Here is a 14416-nt window from a genome sequence, read left to right as displayed (position 1 = left end):
AAACAGAAACGGAGGAGTGGACTAGGGGGTGGGAAGTGAGGGGGTTGGGGGGGCTGGGAAGAGAAGAGGGAGTGGAAACTGTGGCCATGACATAACATTAATTATTTAATATTCAGAGAGAGAGAGAATTAGCCCTCCCCCCTTTACTGTGGGATTTATCTTAGGAAAGATTTTATGAGCCAGGACTGACAAGTATGTAGAAAGTCAAACTGGTCCAAAACATGATGGGGGCAGGGGTCAATTCCTTTGTTCTCCAGTTTAGCTCTGTGCTGTATCACACCTTTCTAAAGTCCAACGTGGGCAGAGGAGAAAACACCAGTGGTCCTATGGAAGCAGAGGACAAGAACAATGAGATAGAAAGAAGGGTCAAGACTGAACGGGGAAGCGCTGAGCCAGCAGAGGCAAGGAGCTTTCTCATCAGAAGCATAAGTCCGAGGAGCTCCGAGCACCACCAAAGCTCCAAGTTTCAGCTCTCACTAAACCAGGGATAGTCTCACTTTCCATGCAAAGTATTTTGCGTTTTATCCTGAAGGCAGTGGGGAGCCAAGGCCAGATTCTAAGAGAGACCATGACACAATCCAATGTTCATTTTAGGAATAATTTGCAAGAAATCATGTGGAGAATAACCTGGAATGGGGCAAGAAGAATCAAGACTCTACTCCAGAAATCCAACTAATAGACTGGGACATGACCTGAACAAAGGAGACAATGTGTCGTGCTGTGTATTCTTGGAGATTATGAAACAATAAATAAAAGAGCACATGATTCTCACTCTCTTGAAGTTAGAGAAGTAAGACCATTAGGGACATAAAATACTAATTACAACCAACATGTGGAATATAATGTGTGAAATGATGGTAGAAAATGACTGTACTCCCTCCTCAGAGCACTGGAACTGTTCCAGAGGTGAGGAAGATCACCAGCTGTCTGGTGAGTGCACACCTGGGGTCAGGGGGTCAGGACTTCAGTTCCTAACAGTGTCAAATTGGCCCAAACAAGAAGAATGACTCATAGGAAAGTCCAGAACAGATTCAAGCCCAGGCCTAGAAGAAATGGGCAAACAGTGCTGACAAGCAGCGGAGATAAGGCCGGAAATAGTCCAGGCCATTGCAAAAGGTCACTGGAGCCCGATAAAGGGCCTAGGAGATTACACTTCATCCTGCGCAAAGGGGAGGTCCAAAGGAGGGCTTTTTAAGGGGTCACAGCAAGGTCTTGGTGAAGCAGATACTTTGGAAAGAGTCATCTGACAATGCTGTTTAAGATACAACGGAAAGAGCAAGAGGCGCTTGGAAGGAGAAATGACCAATTATGGGGCTGCCACAGAAGTGAAGCAGGAAGAGAGGCCGGATGTGGAGGGACGGAAGAAAGAGAAACGGGGAGACAGACTTTCACAAAAGCAACACCTCAAGAAATCATCCCTGGACCCTTCATCTCTGTCTCCAAGCAGAAGTCACAGGTGCTAATGCTCGCATTGTGGTGGTTCTTCTCCAACCACCCCTCAAGACAAGGCTATTTAGCAAGAAGCCCTGTTCTTGCCATGCACAAGTAATTACTGGTCTGAGACATATTTGTTTCTTTAAGTGACTGTGGCTAAAAAATTGGGGATAAAAAGCAGAGATCAGCCTTTGAAGTTCTGCCCTACATGAAAAAATAAAGCAAAGCCAGGTGTGAGGGAAACCATGAATGGGAAAGAAAAGGCCAAAAGGTAATTTTCCATATATTTTTCTCAGGAAAGTCTAAGTGTTCCTTATAGAAATCCTTTCCCTGAGGAGAGAGGTTGTTCAGAGGGTCTAATTAAACAGTGTGTCAAAGTGTTCCAAAACGCATGAACTATTCATGAACATGTGTTAGACATTATAAGAAAAATATGCGCTATTGTCCCACTACTTTCTTTGACATACTTGATCTCTGCCTTCAGAAGACGTGTTAGTGACCCACTGCTGCTGCATTGGATCACATCAGAGTCACTAGTGGAGATGAGCTGGAGGTAGAATGCAGGCTGCTCGAGCAACATAGAGGTTCACTCTAAAACTACACGCCTTCAAGGGCTCAGTTCTTACCCATCAACTTCATAACTAATTGATTATGTTAATAAAACTAGCAATGGGTCATAACAAAATACCACCCCATTCTCCTTACAAATTAGTGTGTACTGAACTACTTCAAATCGAGAGCTTTCATGTAAATTTTTACTTAATGATGCATGCTATATTTCTTATATAAGGAGGAGAATTCACAAAAAAATATCCATTTGTATGCTGCATGACTCTCTAATTTTTATCTTTCTCTCCTTTCAAAAACCACTGCCATGTTTGCTGTACACAAAAAGAAAGCAAGTTACCCATGTCAGTTGTTTGGATTCATATAAGACCTAATTGCCTCCTACAGGGTAATTTTGCCACCAGTTTACAATTAGCATGCATTTCTCATGCATGAGTTGACCCAATTACATAACAAATTTTACCTTTGGGGATTTCTCTTGACTGCTTGTCTTCTGTCCACCATACAACTCAATTTCACACTGTCAGCAGCTGAACATGGTTACAGTCAGTCTCTGTCAAAATGATTTATTTAAATTACAAACAGAGACCAAATCCCTAGATAATCGCCCCTACCCTCTCACGCTCACCCTCACATTCAACTTAACTTTGAATCAAATCTTTTAATAGTCCATAGACACTGTATTCAATTATTTAGTTCCAATAATCCAATATTTCTGAAGCTAACTCATAAAGTCCCGGGGAACTAAATCAGCAGTGTCCTTGTGAGTTTATTAATGGGTGTATAATTTATTTTACATTCTAAGTCAATGAAAATTTATGTGGCTATATCAAAAGAGTTAGAATTAATTACATTTCAGTATCAAATTACAGACAGCTTTTGATCTTAGCTATTCTTGCAAAGCAAGCAAGCTTTTCTTATGAATGGGTATGCTGTTTTGCAAGTGGTAGCAAAAAAAAGTATAGTTGGGAAACGGTACATAATCAAAATTATAGGCACTCACAGAGTAAGAGAAATAGTCTGGTAGGCAATGGTATAAGAACACTCACATAGGCCACAAAACTCTTCCCACTGCACAGCGAGGACAGGCAGATCTGATAATGGTACACTTACTATTTCCATCAGTCTGAGAAAGCCTAGGGCTCTCTCACTGGTTTCTTTTTCTTTCCTCTTCATATGGTACTTTTCTTCCACCTATGATCAATTAGAAAATAAACACCTAGTTTTTATCTATGTCATGAAGGCTGTTAAAAACCTGTTGGGGCTGGATTTTACCATTTTATTTCCCAATTCATCCCCAGACTGTGTGAGCTAATTAAAGTGCAGTCTCTATGTGTGCATACACAGCACAGGGAAATCCATCAGTTATCTCTGGCAGACCACACCAAGTCCCTGCAATGTGTGCTGAGCAGCGCACTGCCTTGCCACCCTGTTTAGAGGGTGAAGGGTGGGAACCCCCTGAAACTAGAGCAGTAACAACAATCTCCATATGGATGAGATTAAAGATGGTTTAATGTTCCCCGTAGGCTCAATAGTCCTCGATTCACTTCTGTACATGCACCTTCCTAAACCATGGTTAATAAACATGTAAAGAGATGTAAGGGTTTGGGGGTGAAAGGAGCCATATGACAAGAGAGTGACTCAACTGTGAAAACCCGTAGACCCCTGAGATCCTAAGACAGAACTTTCCACAAAGCTCCCCAGCTGCATGCTGCTGCAGACTGACCTGAAACAAAACCTGAACTTCTAAACATTGTCCTCTATTAGATTTTTCAGCTGAATATCCAGACTTCCCACTTAAAAAAAAAAAGAAAAGAAAAAAAAAGTCTCTAAGCCCCGAAAGCATACACAGCCAAACTTCCTTTGATATGAACATCTTGAATTAAAATGAAGACCTCATCAGAACATCACTGGGGGAAAAAAATGAGAACTTTATTTTAAAAGCCACGTCTGCTTCTTTCCTATGAGTGTGTAAACTCCAAGCCCCACCTCTTTTCTTGGTCTCTCCGCAGCTCTCCTGGGTAAGGTGGCAGAAGGCACCTTAAATGCCAGCACTTAATACATCTCCTGTGTTCACTACATTGTCTTTATGGGTACCAAAATAAAGGAGGCAGGGCTAGCCCACATGTACTTCTTTTATTATGCAAAATTCGAAATTTAGGGTTCTGCTGTATCCCACGCCCCTGTAACATTTGCAGACTGAGCTGATATTTCCAAATGACTTCAATTCCTAGACAAATGAACATGAGAGTGTCTGAAAATTTTTTTCATAACAGTGGCAGACACACACACACACAAGCAATCAAAAATGCCCACTCATCCATAACATATTACTCCAAACACCTAGGAGTTATTAAATTCACAGTTTCATGTCTTTATACTTTCCTCAGTCCAAAGGAGATTAACAGAAGCTTAGAAAGAGCCACTAAATATCCAAAGGTAAAATGACCTGGAAGTATATTCTATAAAGTAGATCAAAAAGAAAAATATAGACTATAATGATCACTCAGCTTCCCCATCACCTCGGGACTAACGGAAGACTCAACTCACAAACCTCATCTCTTCTTGTCATCAGGGCGAGCTCCACCCAACCAGCTCTAGCAGAAAGATACTAGAGTCTTCCCAGTTTAGACACTTGCTCACTTCTTCCTCTCAAAACAGAAACAACCCAGGCCACACTCAAAACTATCTGCGTGGGTTTTGTCCAAATACTGTTCAATGGGTTTAAATGAAAGTGGTCTGGAGAACTAGAATAACCGATGTGGTGGTTTTCAGATCAGTCAGATTTTTCACAGCAAGAGACCCTGCAGTAATATGGAAAACCCAGTGCAGAACGGAAAAATTCCATGAAGTTGTCATCTTATAAATGAGTAATAAATTCACCAGACCTCAGAAGATTTTTGCAGCTTCCCCTCTGCAGAAGTAGGGCCTTAACAGAAATATTGTAAAATCTTTTCCCTACTATAATGCAACTATTGATAGGCCTCTTCGAGGCTAAAAGGACAACCACTGTGATTACTGCAGCTGCTAACACCAAGAGAATGCAAAGGGAGAGTGGTTTTAAGACATGCTCCAAATTAGATGCTTTTGAAGCTGGCCATTGTCTATCTCAAAAGCCATATCTCATTGCTGTTTTGAATAGCCTGCAATGTACATGATAATTATAGATTAATACATACCTGCATTATAAAGGGTTTGGCATAGTTAAGAATGGATCTGCAAACGACCTCTGGCATTGAATATAAAGTATATTCCTGCTAATGATAAAGTTTGGTGAAATGATCAGTTATTTTCTAATTACTTATGAACATTGGCTTAATTTGAACATACATGAAAAGGCTTACCTTTGAATGAGCTGCAGTCCTCATGTAGCTGTCATGTGGATGTCTTAAGTAGAGATGTTTAGTTCTTTGAGAAATAAATTTCTATGCTAGTTGAACATTTGAGATAGAACTGTAGTGGGTATAACATTTTAAAACTCTGAGCAGAACTAGCCATGAAATACACCTCTAGTTTGTATTTTTTTAAAACAAGAATGGGTTTTGATTTAAGCAAAGAATGAATGGGAAAAAATGACAGTAATTATCTTTATCATTCACTATTGGCACTCCAAAGAGTCATAAGAAAAACCAAGAGACGGATATCATAAGGTCTTAGAAGTCAATTCCTTCTCTTTAAATGAAAAAATCAATTCTAATATAAAATGTCCACATAAAGACCAAACAGGATAAACCTTAGAGAATGTGATAAAAAAAGACCTCTTCCCAGGCTTGAAATAACATTTTAAACATCAAATATTTATGTTCTTGAAGTTTTGACAAATAACATTTTCACAAATTACATGCTAAATTCTAGCTGCAAATAGTATACCTATATGAACATGTATCTCATGATCACGGCCCAATATCAGCAAATATAAATCCATCTGCTAACTATATGTATTCCCTAGAAATTAGAGCTATATTGCTTATAACATCTACATACACAAAGTATGTATATACACTACTTGTAATACCTGTACAAGTGACAGCCTCAATCTCATGAAATAGTAGTATGAGCTTTTCATGTTTGCTCACAACTATATCATACACAGCTATTGATTTCTGGTCTGATATCTAACATTAAACTACTCCTTTGCAGAAAAATACATTTTGACACATTTCATATAATACCTTGGAAGAAATACAATCACAAATATGAATTACAAAAGTTAAGAATGAACCATTTATTTAACTTTAGTAAGTACTAAATTCACATTCTAATGTGCCTTGGACTTCTGCCAGTACCAATTTTTGTTACTCTGGAAAATATATTACTCAAAAGATGTGGCTTCCAAGTAGAAAGTAACTACATATACAAATGTTTATTTCTAAAATTAAATGTAACTTATGATTTACAGATATGTAAAATATACACATAATTAGAAAATACCAGATTTCTTTTTAATATACTCAAAGTATATACTAACTTTATATGGTTACCTACAGGAAAAAAACTGTTAGAATTTTTAATTACAAGCATTTAATTTTGACCAAATTTGAAGGCTTGCAGATATTCAAAATATATGAAGAAGATACTGAATTTTAACTGCTAGGCTGTAGATAACCGTGAAGAAATCCGAGGGCAAGGATTTAACAGGTGAAGTTGGCATATTTTACGAGTAGACTAAATACCACTCAGCAACAGATAGGCTTCACACTTACTTATCTCACATTCACATCCAGAGACACATACCAGAGCCACCTTATCATCAAGAAAAGGGGCACCTACATTACTGATTTGCTCCTGGGTCCTCTTCAGCCTCTGCAACTCCGGAGTGTCTGTGACGATGCTGAAGCCTCTCCCTTTACTTTCTTCAAAATCTCTTTTGTACTTGACCTGAAAAGAAAGAGGAAAATTCATATGTACACCTACACACAGAAAAAGGGGGGCGGGTAAACAGGAATCACAGATCCCTCTCAGGATAGGCAGGGGCCCCAGAAGCTGCTGGAATTGGAGGCAATGTTGTCATGCACAGCCCACCACTCAGAAAGAATTACCCTGAAAGGCATGGGGGAGGGGAGGGAACTAAGCAGGCAGTTTGTGGTCCAGAAGCTTTCCCTGTGACCTGTCTGGTCTTCAGGAGGCTACCTAACCATTCTGTGCCTTTCAGGTTTCATCTGTTAAATGATGATAACAACAGAAGTTATTTAACTGAATGTAGGGAAAAGATCAAATGACCCAGTAAATGTGTGTGACTAACTGGTACTATAAGTATTTCAAAATGGTTACTATTAACACCATCACTGCTGCTTTTTAAATGGCCACTACTGAAGAAGAAAAAAGTAGAAAAGGGAAATTAAATATTATATTTAATATTATAAATATAGTACAAGGCCCATCTTGTCAGAGAAAAAGCAATACTTGGAGCCTGGACTGCCCTGAGTAGGAGGGACACAAATCAACAGCCAGCCCTGCCTGTGCAAAATTCCCTTCTATGTCATACAATAAAGCATATGGATGCGATTACACTGTACGCTGACAGATGTCGAGTAGATAAATACTTATGAAAATATTTATAAAGAAGGCCACACTTCAGAATTAGAAAGTTCCTCACACTGACCCTCGGTATGCTGTGTGCAGAGCTATGAAGATGCTTGTGTGTGTTGGGACACAATCCTGTAATCCCAGCCTTCAGAAGGTAAGGCAGGAGGACCGTGTTCCAGATAAGCCTGACCTACACAGTGAGAGTCTGTCTTTTTTTTTTTTTTTAAAGGGGGGGAGTTGTTAGTGAAGCAGACTGGGACGTAGCCTTAGCAAGGTCAAAGCCTGGGTTCAATCCCAGCACTGCCAGGAAGTTAAAAGAAACAGACTAGTAGGGAGCTGGGGGCTGGAACAACCACAGATAAACTCTACAAAGTCTATCTCCTGTTGCTTGTCCAGCGACAGTTTGTACCACCAGCGAAACACTTGTTTTGTTAATGACTGTGTGTTCACATTAATATCTTCTTTTTTTTTCTAAAGCCCAAATCAAGAACAATGGAACCACATGTCTGTTTTGCATTCAGAAGTAAAAGCCTCAAGTTAACAGTTAAATTATTATGGGTTTGTTGCAAATGTGGATCCTGAATAGGTTTGAAAGTTCTCTTAGTGGGACCATTTCACTGAAGGGCACCCACATTAATAAACTCAATCCTGCCAAGTATCCTTAGCCTTGAGGCTACTGGAAGATTTTCTTTGGCCAGGTGAGCTTGAAAGGAAAAAAAAAAATTTAAAACCTTGATTAAAAACAAATTTTTTGGAAATTCATCAGTTTCAGCTTAGGAATATCTAATTTTCTCTCCACACTTTCCTTAATATTCTCCATAAATTCCTAAAAGTCCTAAGACCTTTACTTTAGTTATTGCCATAAATAAGTGATCCAATAAATGGTTATATTTTTATTGCAGAGAAAATGCTGAGTGAGCTTGGCCTTCTAACCTCACTCTCCCAGCATTCACCAAGGCATCGGGCACAAGTGTGAAGACACACAGGCCCAAAGCACGCTCTCAGTTATCAGTTTGCTAAGGGAGGCCAGTCAGCTTTGCTGGTAGTGAGCACAGTGAGAGACAGCGTAGTAAATTAACGCAGATCTGAGAAGACCACAAGGTAATGATAACAAGCATGGAGACCTTCCTTCCAGGGAGGCCGGTCTACAAGTCACACCCTTCCATCCCTCAGCAGCTTCAGAGAAGGCGCCATAATTCATTCTTTCTGATGTTTGCCTTAAATACTGATTTCCAGAGAAAGAAATAAAAGAGAAAATACACTGAACGCTGGCATTGTAAGTGTGGGACTGATTAGCATCCGGCAGTCCTCCTCGCCACATTCACCAGACACCGACGCACAGTTTGGTTTGGGCCTGCCTACGCAAGTGACTTGTTTGGAAAGTGTGCGATCTTCCCTGTAAATGCTTCTCGGTGTTTTAGAAGCTGTTTCTTCCTTTGTAATCGTGCGGTACACTCTCGACACCCACTCAAGCGCCGACCACCCAGTATTTGTTTACTACATCCAGGGAGCCAGGGAGCCATTAGTCAACTGTCTTCTCCACACTCCCACCCACTTGCATCCTACCCTGCTACAGAACACCTGCAGGGGCTCATGGGAGTGGCTCGGCAAATGCTTCAGGAAGGGGAAAGCCAAGGAGAAAAAGAAAGAGGAGGAACCGACAAGAGAGTGGCGACCGCTGCTAATCAAACCTCGAGATCAGAGAGCCTTCTCAACAAACAGGAAAGAAAAATGGCTTCTACACGGGCCCGGCATCCGCCAGAGGGACGTGGGGAGGGGTGAGAGCCAGAACACGCAGCTCAGCACACAGATTTGGAAAATAACTGCTACCACAGTGTGCTTATGAATTAACTCACCTGACACATTGATTCAAGTATTTATTGAGCCTCCTATCAGCTGCCTGTCTCCTGGCCTTTCCCCAGAGAAGGGAGAAAAGAAAAAAGAAGAAGAAATGCTTTTTTCTTCCCTTCTGCTCAGCATTGCATATAAAATTTTGGCATCGGGTCTTTTGTCTACTCAACTGTTTCTCAAAAACAGTGTATCGTGATGACTGCATACATAACAATGGCCTCCGAGGCATGGAATTCTCTGGACCCTTGAGATTTTACTTAGTCAGTCATTCGCTCAGTCAGGTGTTGTTCCAGGTGTGGAAACAACACCTCAAAGAAAAATGAATACTCCCTACCCTCACCGAGTTTTATCACAACGCAGAGGTGTAGAAGGCACCATCTAAATCAAATGAAGGGGATGCCAGTGAAAAGTTCCAAAGGAAGTGATGCGAGACAGCGGCATGTACAGTGTCGGAAATGCTGACCTTGTAGGGCATTGGGAGGAGACAGCAAACAGAAGTTGACTTTTCAGTAAGCCCTGCAACGGTTGGGAGCAAAAGGAATTCCACACTCACCTCTGAGCAGAGCTTTCCAGACTTTGGGACCTGGTGGTGTCAGGGCTTTTGGAATGCTGAGGAAGGCTACTTGGCTCTGTGAACTTATATGAACGGAAGTAAGGAGGAGATGAAAGGAAGAAGAGGGCGCAGAGTGGCCATGTGCATGCCCAAGGGATGCTGCCTTTTCTTCCACTTGAGAAAAGATCGTCAGGAGAGCTACATCACAACTGACTTTCACTCCAATAGCTCTCTCTGGAGAGGGGCGGGACGGGAGGGAAGCAAGGGCTCAGACAAGGCTGGCAGTGTGGGAAATCCTTCACCAGTGCTCCTCAGTCAGCAAGCACCTCTGAGGCCACAGGATGCAGCTGAGCTCTGGATCCAACCTCAGGACCTTGCCTTCCTGGAGAGCTACCAGGCAGCTGTGCAATCTCTTCAAGTGGGACAGGAAGGCAAGGAGATGAGAAGGAAAATCCAAGATGGCAGCTTGAGCTCAGAAAGAATATGTGCAGAACCTGGCTGGGGAGGGAAGCTGGTAGCACAGTCTTGTTTTCTCATAATCTTATCCATTCAACACTAAATAAAGACACCTTGGGGAAAAAATTGCATGTTTTTTCAGACAGTATCTTGCTATGTAGCACAAGCTAGCCTTGTACTCACTCAACTATCCTCCTGTCTCAATCTCTCAAGTACTGAAACTATAAGCATCTCTCTGTCTCTTACACACATACACACACTGCAATTTTAATGTCAAATGTAAGAAAGTCACACAATTGGCCATTTGGGTTTTTAGTATTTTTTTGCAAAATAACTAAAAATGTAATTTCAAATATAGAATGTTATACAATATTGTTATATTATGTTTGTCCATGTATTGGCATTCTGAGTATTTATCTGTATGGATATATGGACATAGATGCATGCATACATGTTCATGATCACATATGTGCATGCTTGTGTACATAGACTTGTAATACACAAGTACATATACCTTATACCTAGAGATGAAATTAAAATCACATGTAGATGAATAAAGATTGATAAATGCAGATTCACTTATGAACCAAAGACACGTGATCTAGCCAGTGAACCTCCACTTACAGAAAGTTAAGTCAGCCATTCTAAGTTCCTTCATCTAATGGAGATATTTGACTAACAGCAGAAACTTGAGGCATAAATGTAGGGGGGAAACATCCAGAGCATGAAAGGATGTATATAAAGGGGATTCCAAACATGAGCTAATGAGGAGTATCAGACGTTCAAGGGGACCCATGGGGCATATCACAATGGGCCGGGGCAGAAGGAGAGGGGAGTTTAGCCTTAAAACAGCTTGTTGGCAACATGCTTAATAGAAGCCTAAAGCCTATGGGCATATTTACTACTGATTCATGTTCCTGTGCTTGTGATTTAATTTTTGATACAATGAGATCAGTGACCAATTCCACTGCCTTGCAAGACACAATAGATGCATCACATTCTGCTCACGGGAAGGTTGTGAGGAATATAGCATCATAAAACTACATGCAAAACTCTTCATTTGATCTGCAAAATGGTACTGCCTTGTGTGGCTCAATAGAATCCAAGATGCTAGAGAATGTGGGCCATATGCTTCATTGGCTTGGTGCTGTGCACACATTAGAGACTTAATAACCACTTCAAGATTGGTTACTATTTGGTCTTGGTCTTATGTTTTTAAAGCCTAAAATGCAAAACATTGGTTCACCTACAATAATACCCTGTGGGAATTAAGCACTAAACAGGAAAATTTGATTAAAGGTGAAGTTAATTTTAACAAATACTAAGTCAAAGAATTGAGTTCAAAGGTAAATTTGCTTTTTACAAATTAATACCACAATTTGTAAATGCATGGTTAATTAAATAAAATGAAAGTTATAATTACCTCTTCAAAACATAATCAAAATTCATTAAAAGTAATTTCCATGAATTCTTGTCTTCAAATTAGCCTTCCATAGCAACATAAAGACACTTGGAGATATTTCCAAATTTTTCAGGTTTCCATGTAATAACAGCCAACTCTATCAGATTCAGGGGTCTCTTTATCAAAAGTGAAGCCTATATTTTATTACAAAACAAGTAATCTAAATATATAACAACCTAAAAATACATAATGTTTTCATTAATTTCTGTATCAGCTCCTCCATAATGGTCAAGATACTTGACTATGTCTGATTAGTTAATGGAGAGACTCAGCCAAGGATAAATTGGTCTTGTGCCCCAGCCGCACCCCTGACTAGCTATGTGACCTCAAGCAGGATGTTTAACCTCTCTGAGACTTTGCTTCCTCAAGGACAAAACAAGTATAATTGTAATATAATACTGGCAGCACCTTTGTGTGGTAGTTAAATGAGATGGTGATAATGCCTAGCAGCCAGTAATGTCTACTATGTTCCAAGTTCTGCACTGGTCACTTTCCATATCATGGGAATGCAGACTAGATAGGTACGTCAGCAGATAATGTGTATGAAGCACTGAGCATCCCATTCCCAGAGGCAAGTATTTTCTCTATCCCAGTGATTAAACAGCCAGGTGAAGTATGCAGCCATTTGAGGGGCACCATGCTATCATTAGCTGAGAAATCTTGCTATCCTCTTTTCTTCAAAATAGAAATAAATAAATACAGGAGACACAAATTTAAATGTTCTTTACATAGAGTCTCAGGTAAAAACTGGCAGGTAGGCATTTTGGTCCATTGTATAGAAGAAGGAAGTTTGACATCACAAAGGTAGCAAAAGGCGGAGATCCCACCATTCTGGCAACTTCACTGACATTACTTTGCAATTTATCCGAGAACTTTTTTAAAACCCTGAAGTAGGAAATGTTAAACTCAACACAGATGAGGTATAACAATGTCCTGTGCACAGGCAGAGATGGGCATACAAACGACTGAGCGGTTCTTAGGGAAGGGTGTCAGGCAAGCCGCACAGCTTCAAATTTAGCCCCTTCGTTACCTATGATAGATCCACAAAATGGTGTCATAAAATGACAAGGAGAATCACTCAGAGTCGAGAGTAACCCAGCCTACATGTCACCACAAACATCATTCTATTATATCATGGCTGATAGCAACAAAATCATCAATATGTTCAATTAATGGTGAGCAGGTGTGGGGTACCATTGCCCAAAGTGTGGTAACGGTGAAAATGTTGATTCAAAGCAAAAAAATAAATAAATAAAAAGTAAACAAACAAGTAAACCACACTGACAAAGAAAACTGGTGCCTAAATACACAAATCCTTTTAACTATTTATCCTTTAGACATGACTTTAGATATCCTTTAGATCTACATGATCATGACTTTTGAATGCCAACAGCGTAACTCACACACAGCACAGAACATTACTAAAATCAATTGAACTAAGGCACTGTGTATAGTTAAATCAAGGACAAAAAATTACAACAAGAAATGCTCCTAAGTACCTGTTTTCACTTATAAAGGCCTGAGAGATGAGCAGTTTCCAATTAAGAAATAATTTATCAAGAAGTTAGAAACTTAGAACATAAGCTTCATTCCAACTATGATGAAGAAAGAAATCGCCATAAACTAGGAATCAAGCAAATGTACACAAATAGTTGAATTAACACAAAATAACATAAGAAACTATCAAATAGCCTGTCCTTACTCTCCAAGTGCCCCAGCTCATGAAAGTGACAGTTCTACTCTCTTACATATGCTAGCTCCTAACAGATTGCTAATGCCATTAACATGGCTCCTAACAGCCCCCCTACACCTGCAGTGGCATGCTCCATCAGGCAAACACAAACTGCTCAACTATGAAAACATGCTTCCTCCATGTTTTCAAATATAAGGGGGAGGGAAATCCCTAAGAATGAAAGTCAAAACTAATGAGAAGTAAAACTATTTGAAAAGAATTGTTCTTCACATGAACAGTATACATTGACAGTACTAGGAATGCTTCCATGTTGACCATTTTAACCTCACTGATGGAGCTCAGGAGCCATTTTTAATCAAAAAAAAAAAACCTTTAGACTATTTTCTTCAAGTTAAAATTTGTTTACAATACACATGTAGGAAATCTGGCAGGTAATTTTAAAAAAATCTATGTTAAACTAGAAATATAGTATTTGTTCTGTTCTTCCATGGGAAAAAAACTACTGAACATACTAGAAATAGCAGCCTCTTGGTTTTGATAATAGTGAAGGCTTCAGGTTGATTACAATGTCAACCTGTTAAGAAGTGGTAGCATCAGGTCTTCCGCCATGTAATAGTAGATACCATTTACTAAGGGCTTGAAGGCAGCAGACATTGTACCAGGCATTTCACAAACCATTAAAAAAAAATCACTCTATAAAAGACCTATTTTACTATTCTTTGTACTGAGAAATATATGAAAGCCTATATGGGGTCCACCTAAAACCTACTCCTACCTACTCCCTACTCTATCCACCCAGGGATTCTTAGGAATCATCACTTTCTTCATGGTCTATGTCCTTAAGCATGGACTAACCCAAAGACCATCATTCAAA

General features: G+C 39.9%; 1 protein-coding gene across 14 annotated transcripts in view; it reads right to left on the bottom strand.

Moving 5' to 3' along the window:
* The window catches only part of Nebl (nebulette), a 361793-nt gene that overhangs the window by 153069 nt on the left and 194308 nt on the right, over positions 1-14416 (bottom strand). For 10 of the 14 annotated variants that reach the window (XM_076572681.1, XM_076572688.1, XM_076572678.1 and 7 more), the window contains exons 1-3: positions 5181-5454; positions 3115-3195; positions 2465-2554 (exon numbers count right to left, since the gene is read on the bottom strand). Coding sequence is in view for 2 of the 14 variants with exons in the window: in XM_006989925.4 (XP_006989987.1) it covers positions 6772-6879 (108 nt within the window). In the remaining 12 variants the exon portion in view is untranslated. Of the gene's footprint in view, positions 1-2464; positions 2555-3114; positions 3196-5180; positions 5455-6771; positions 6880-14416 lie in introns of those variants that run through there. The other 4 variants (XM_006989925.4, XM_042278071.2, XM_076572679.1 and 1 more) reach the window with 3 other exon arrangements.

Source organism: Peromyscus maniculatus, chromosome 5, assembly GCF_049852395.1.
Source record: "Peromyscus maniculatus bairdii isolate BWxNUB_F1_BW_parent chromosome 5, HU_Pman_BW_mat_3.1, whole genome shotgun sequence".
Classification (NCBI taxonomy): Eukaryota; Metazoa; Chordata; class Mammalia; order Rodentia; family Cricetidae; genus Peromyscus; species Peromyscus maniculatus.
Note: the sequence above shows the minus strand (reverse complement) of the source record. Positions and strands in the feature narration are given on the sequence as shown.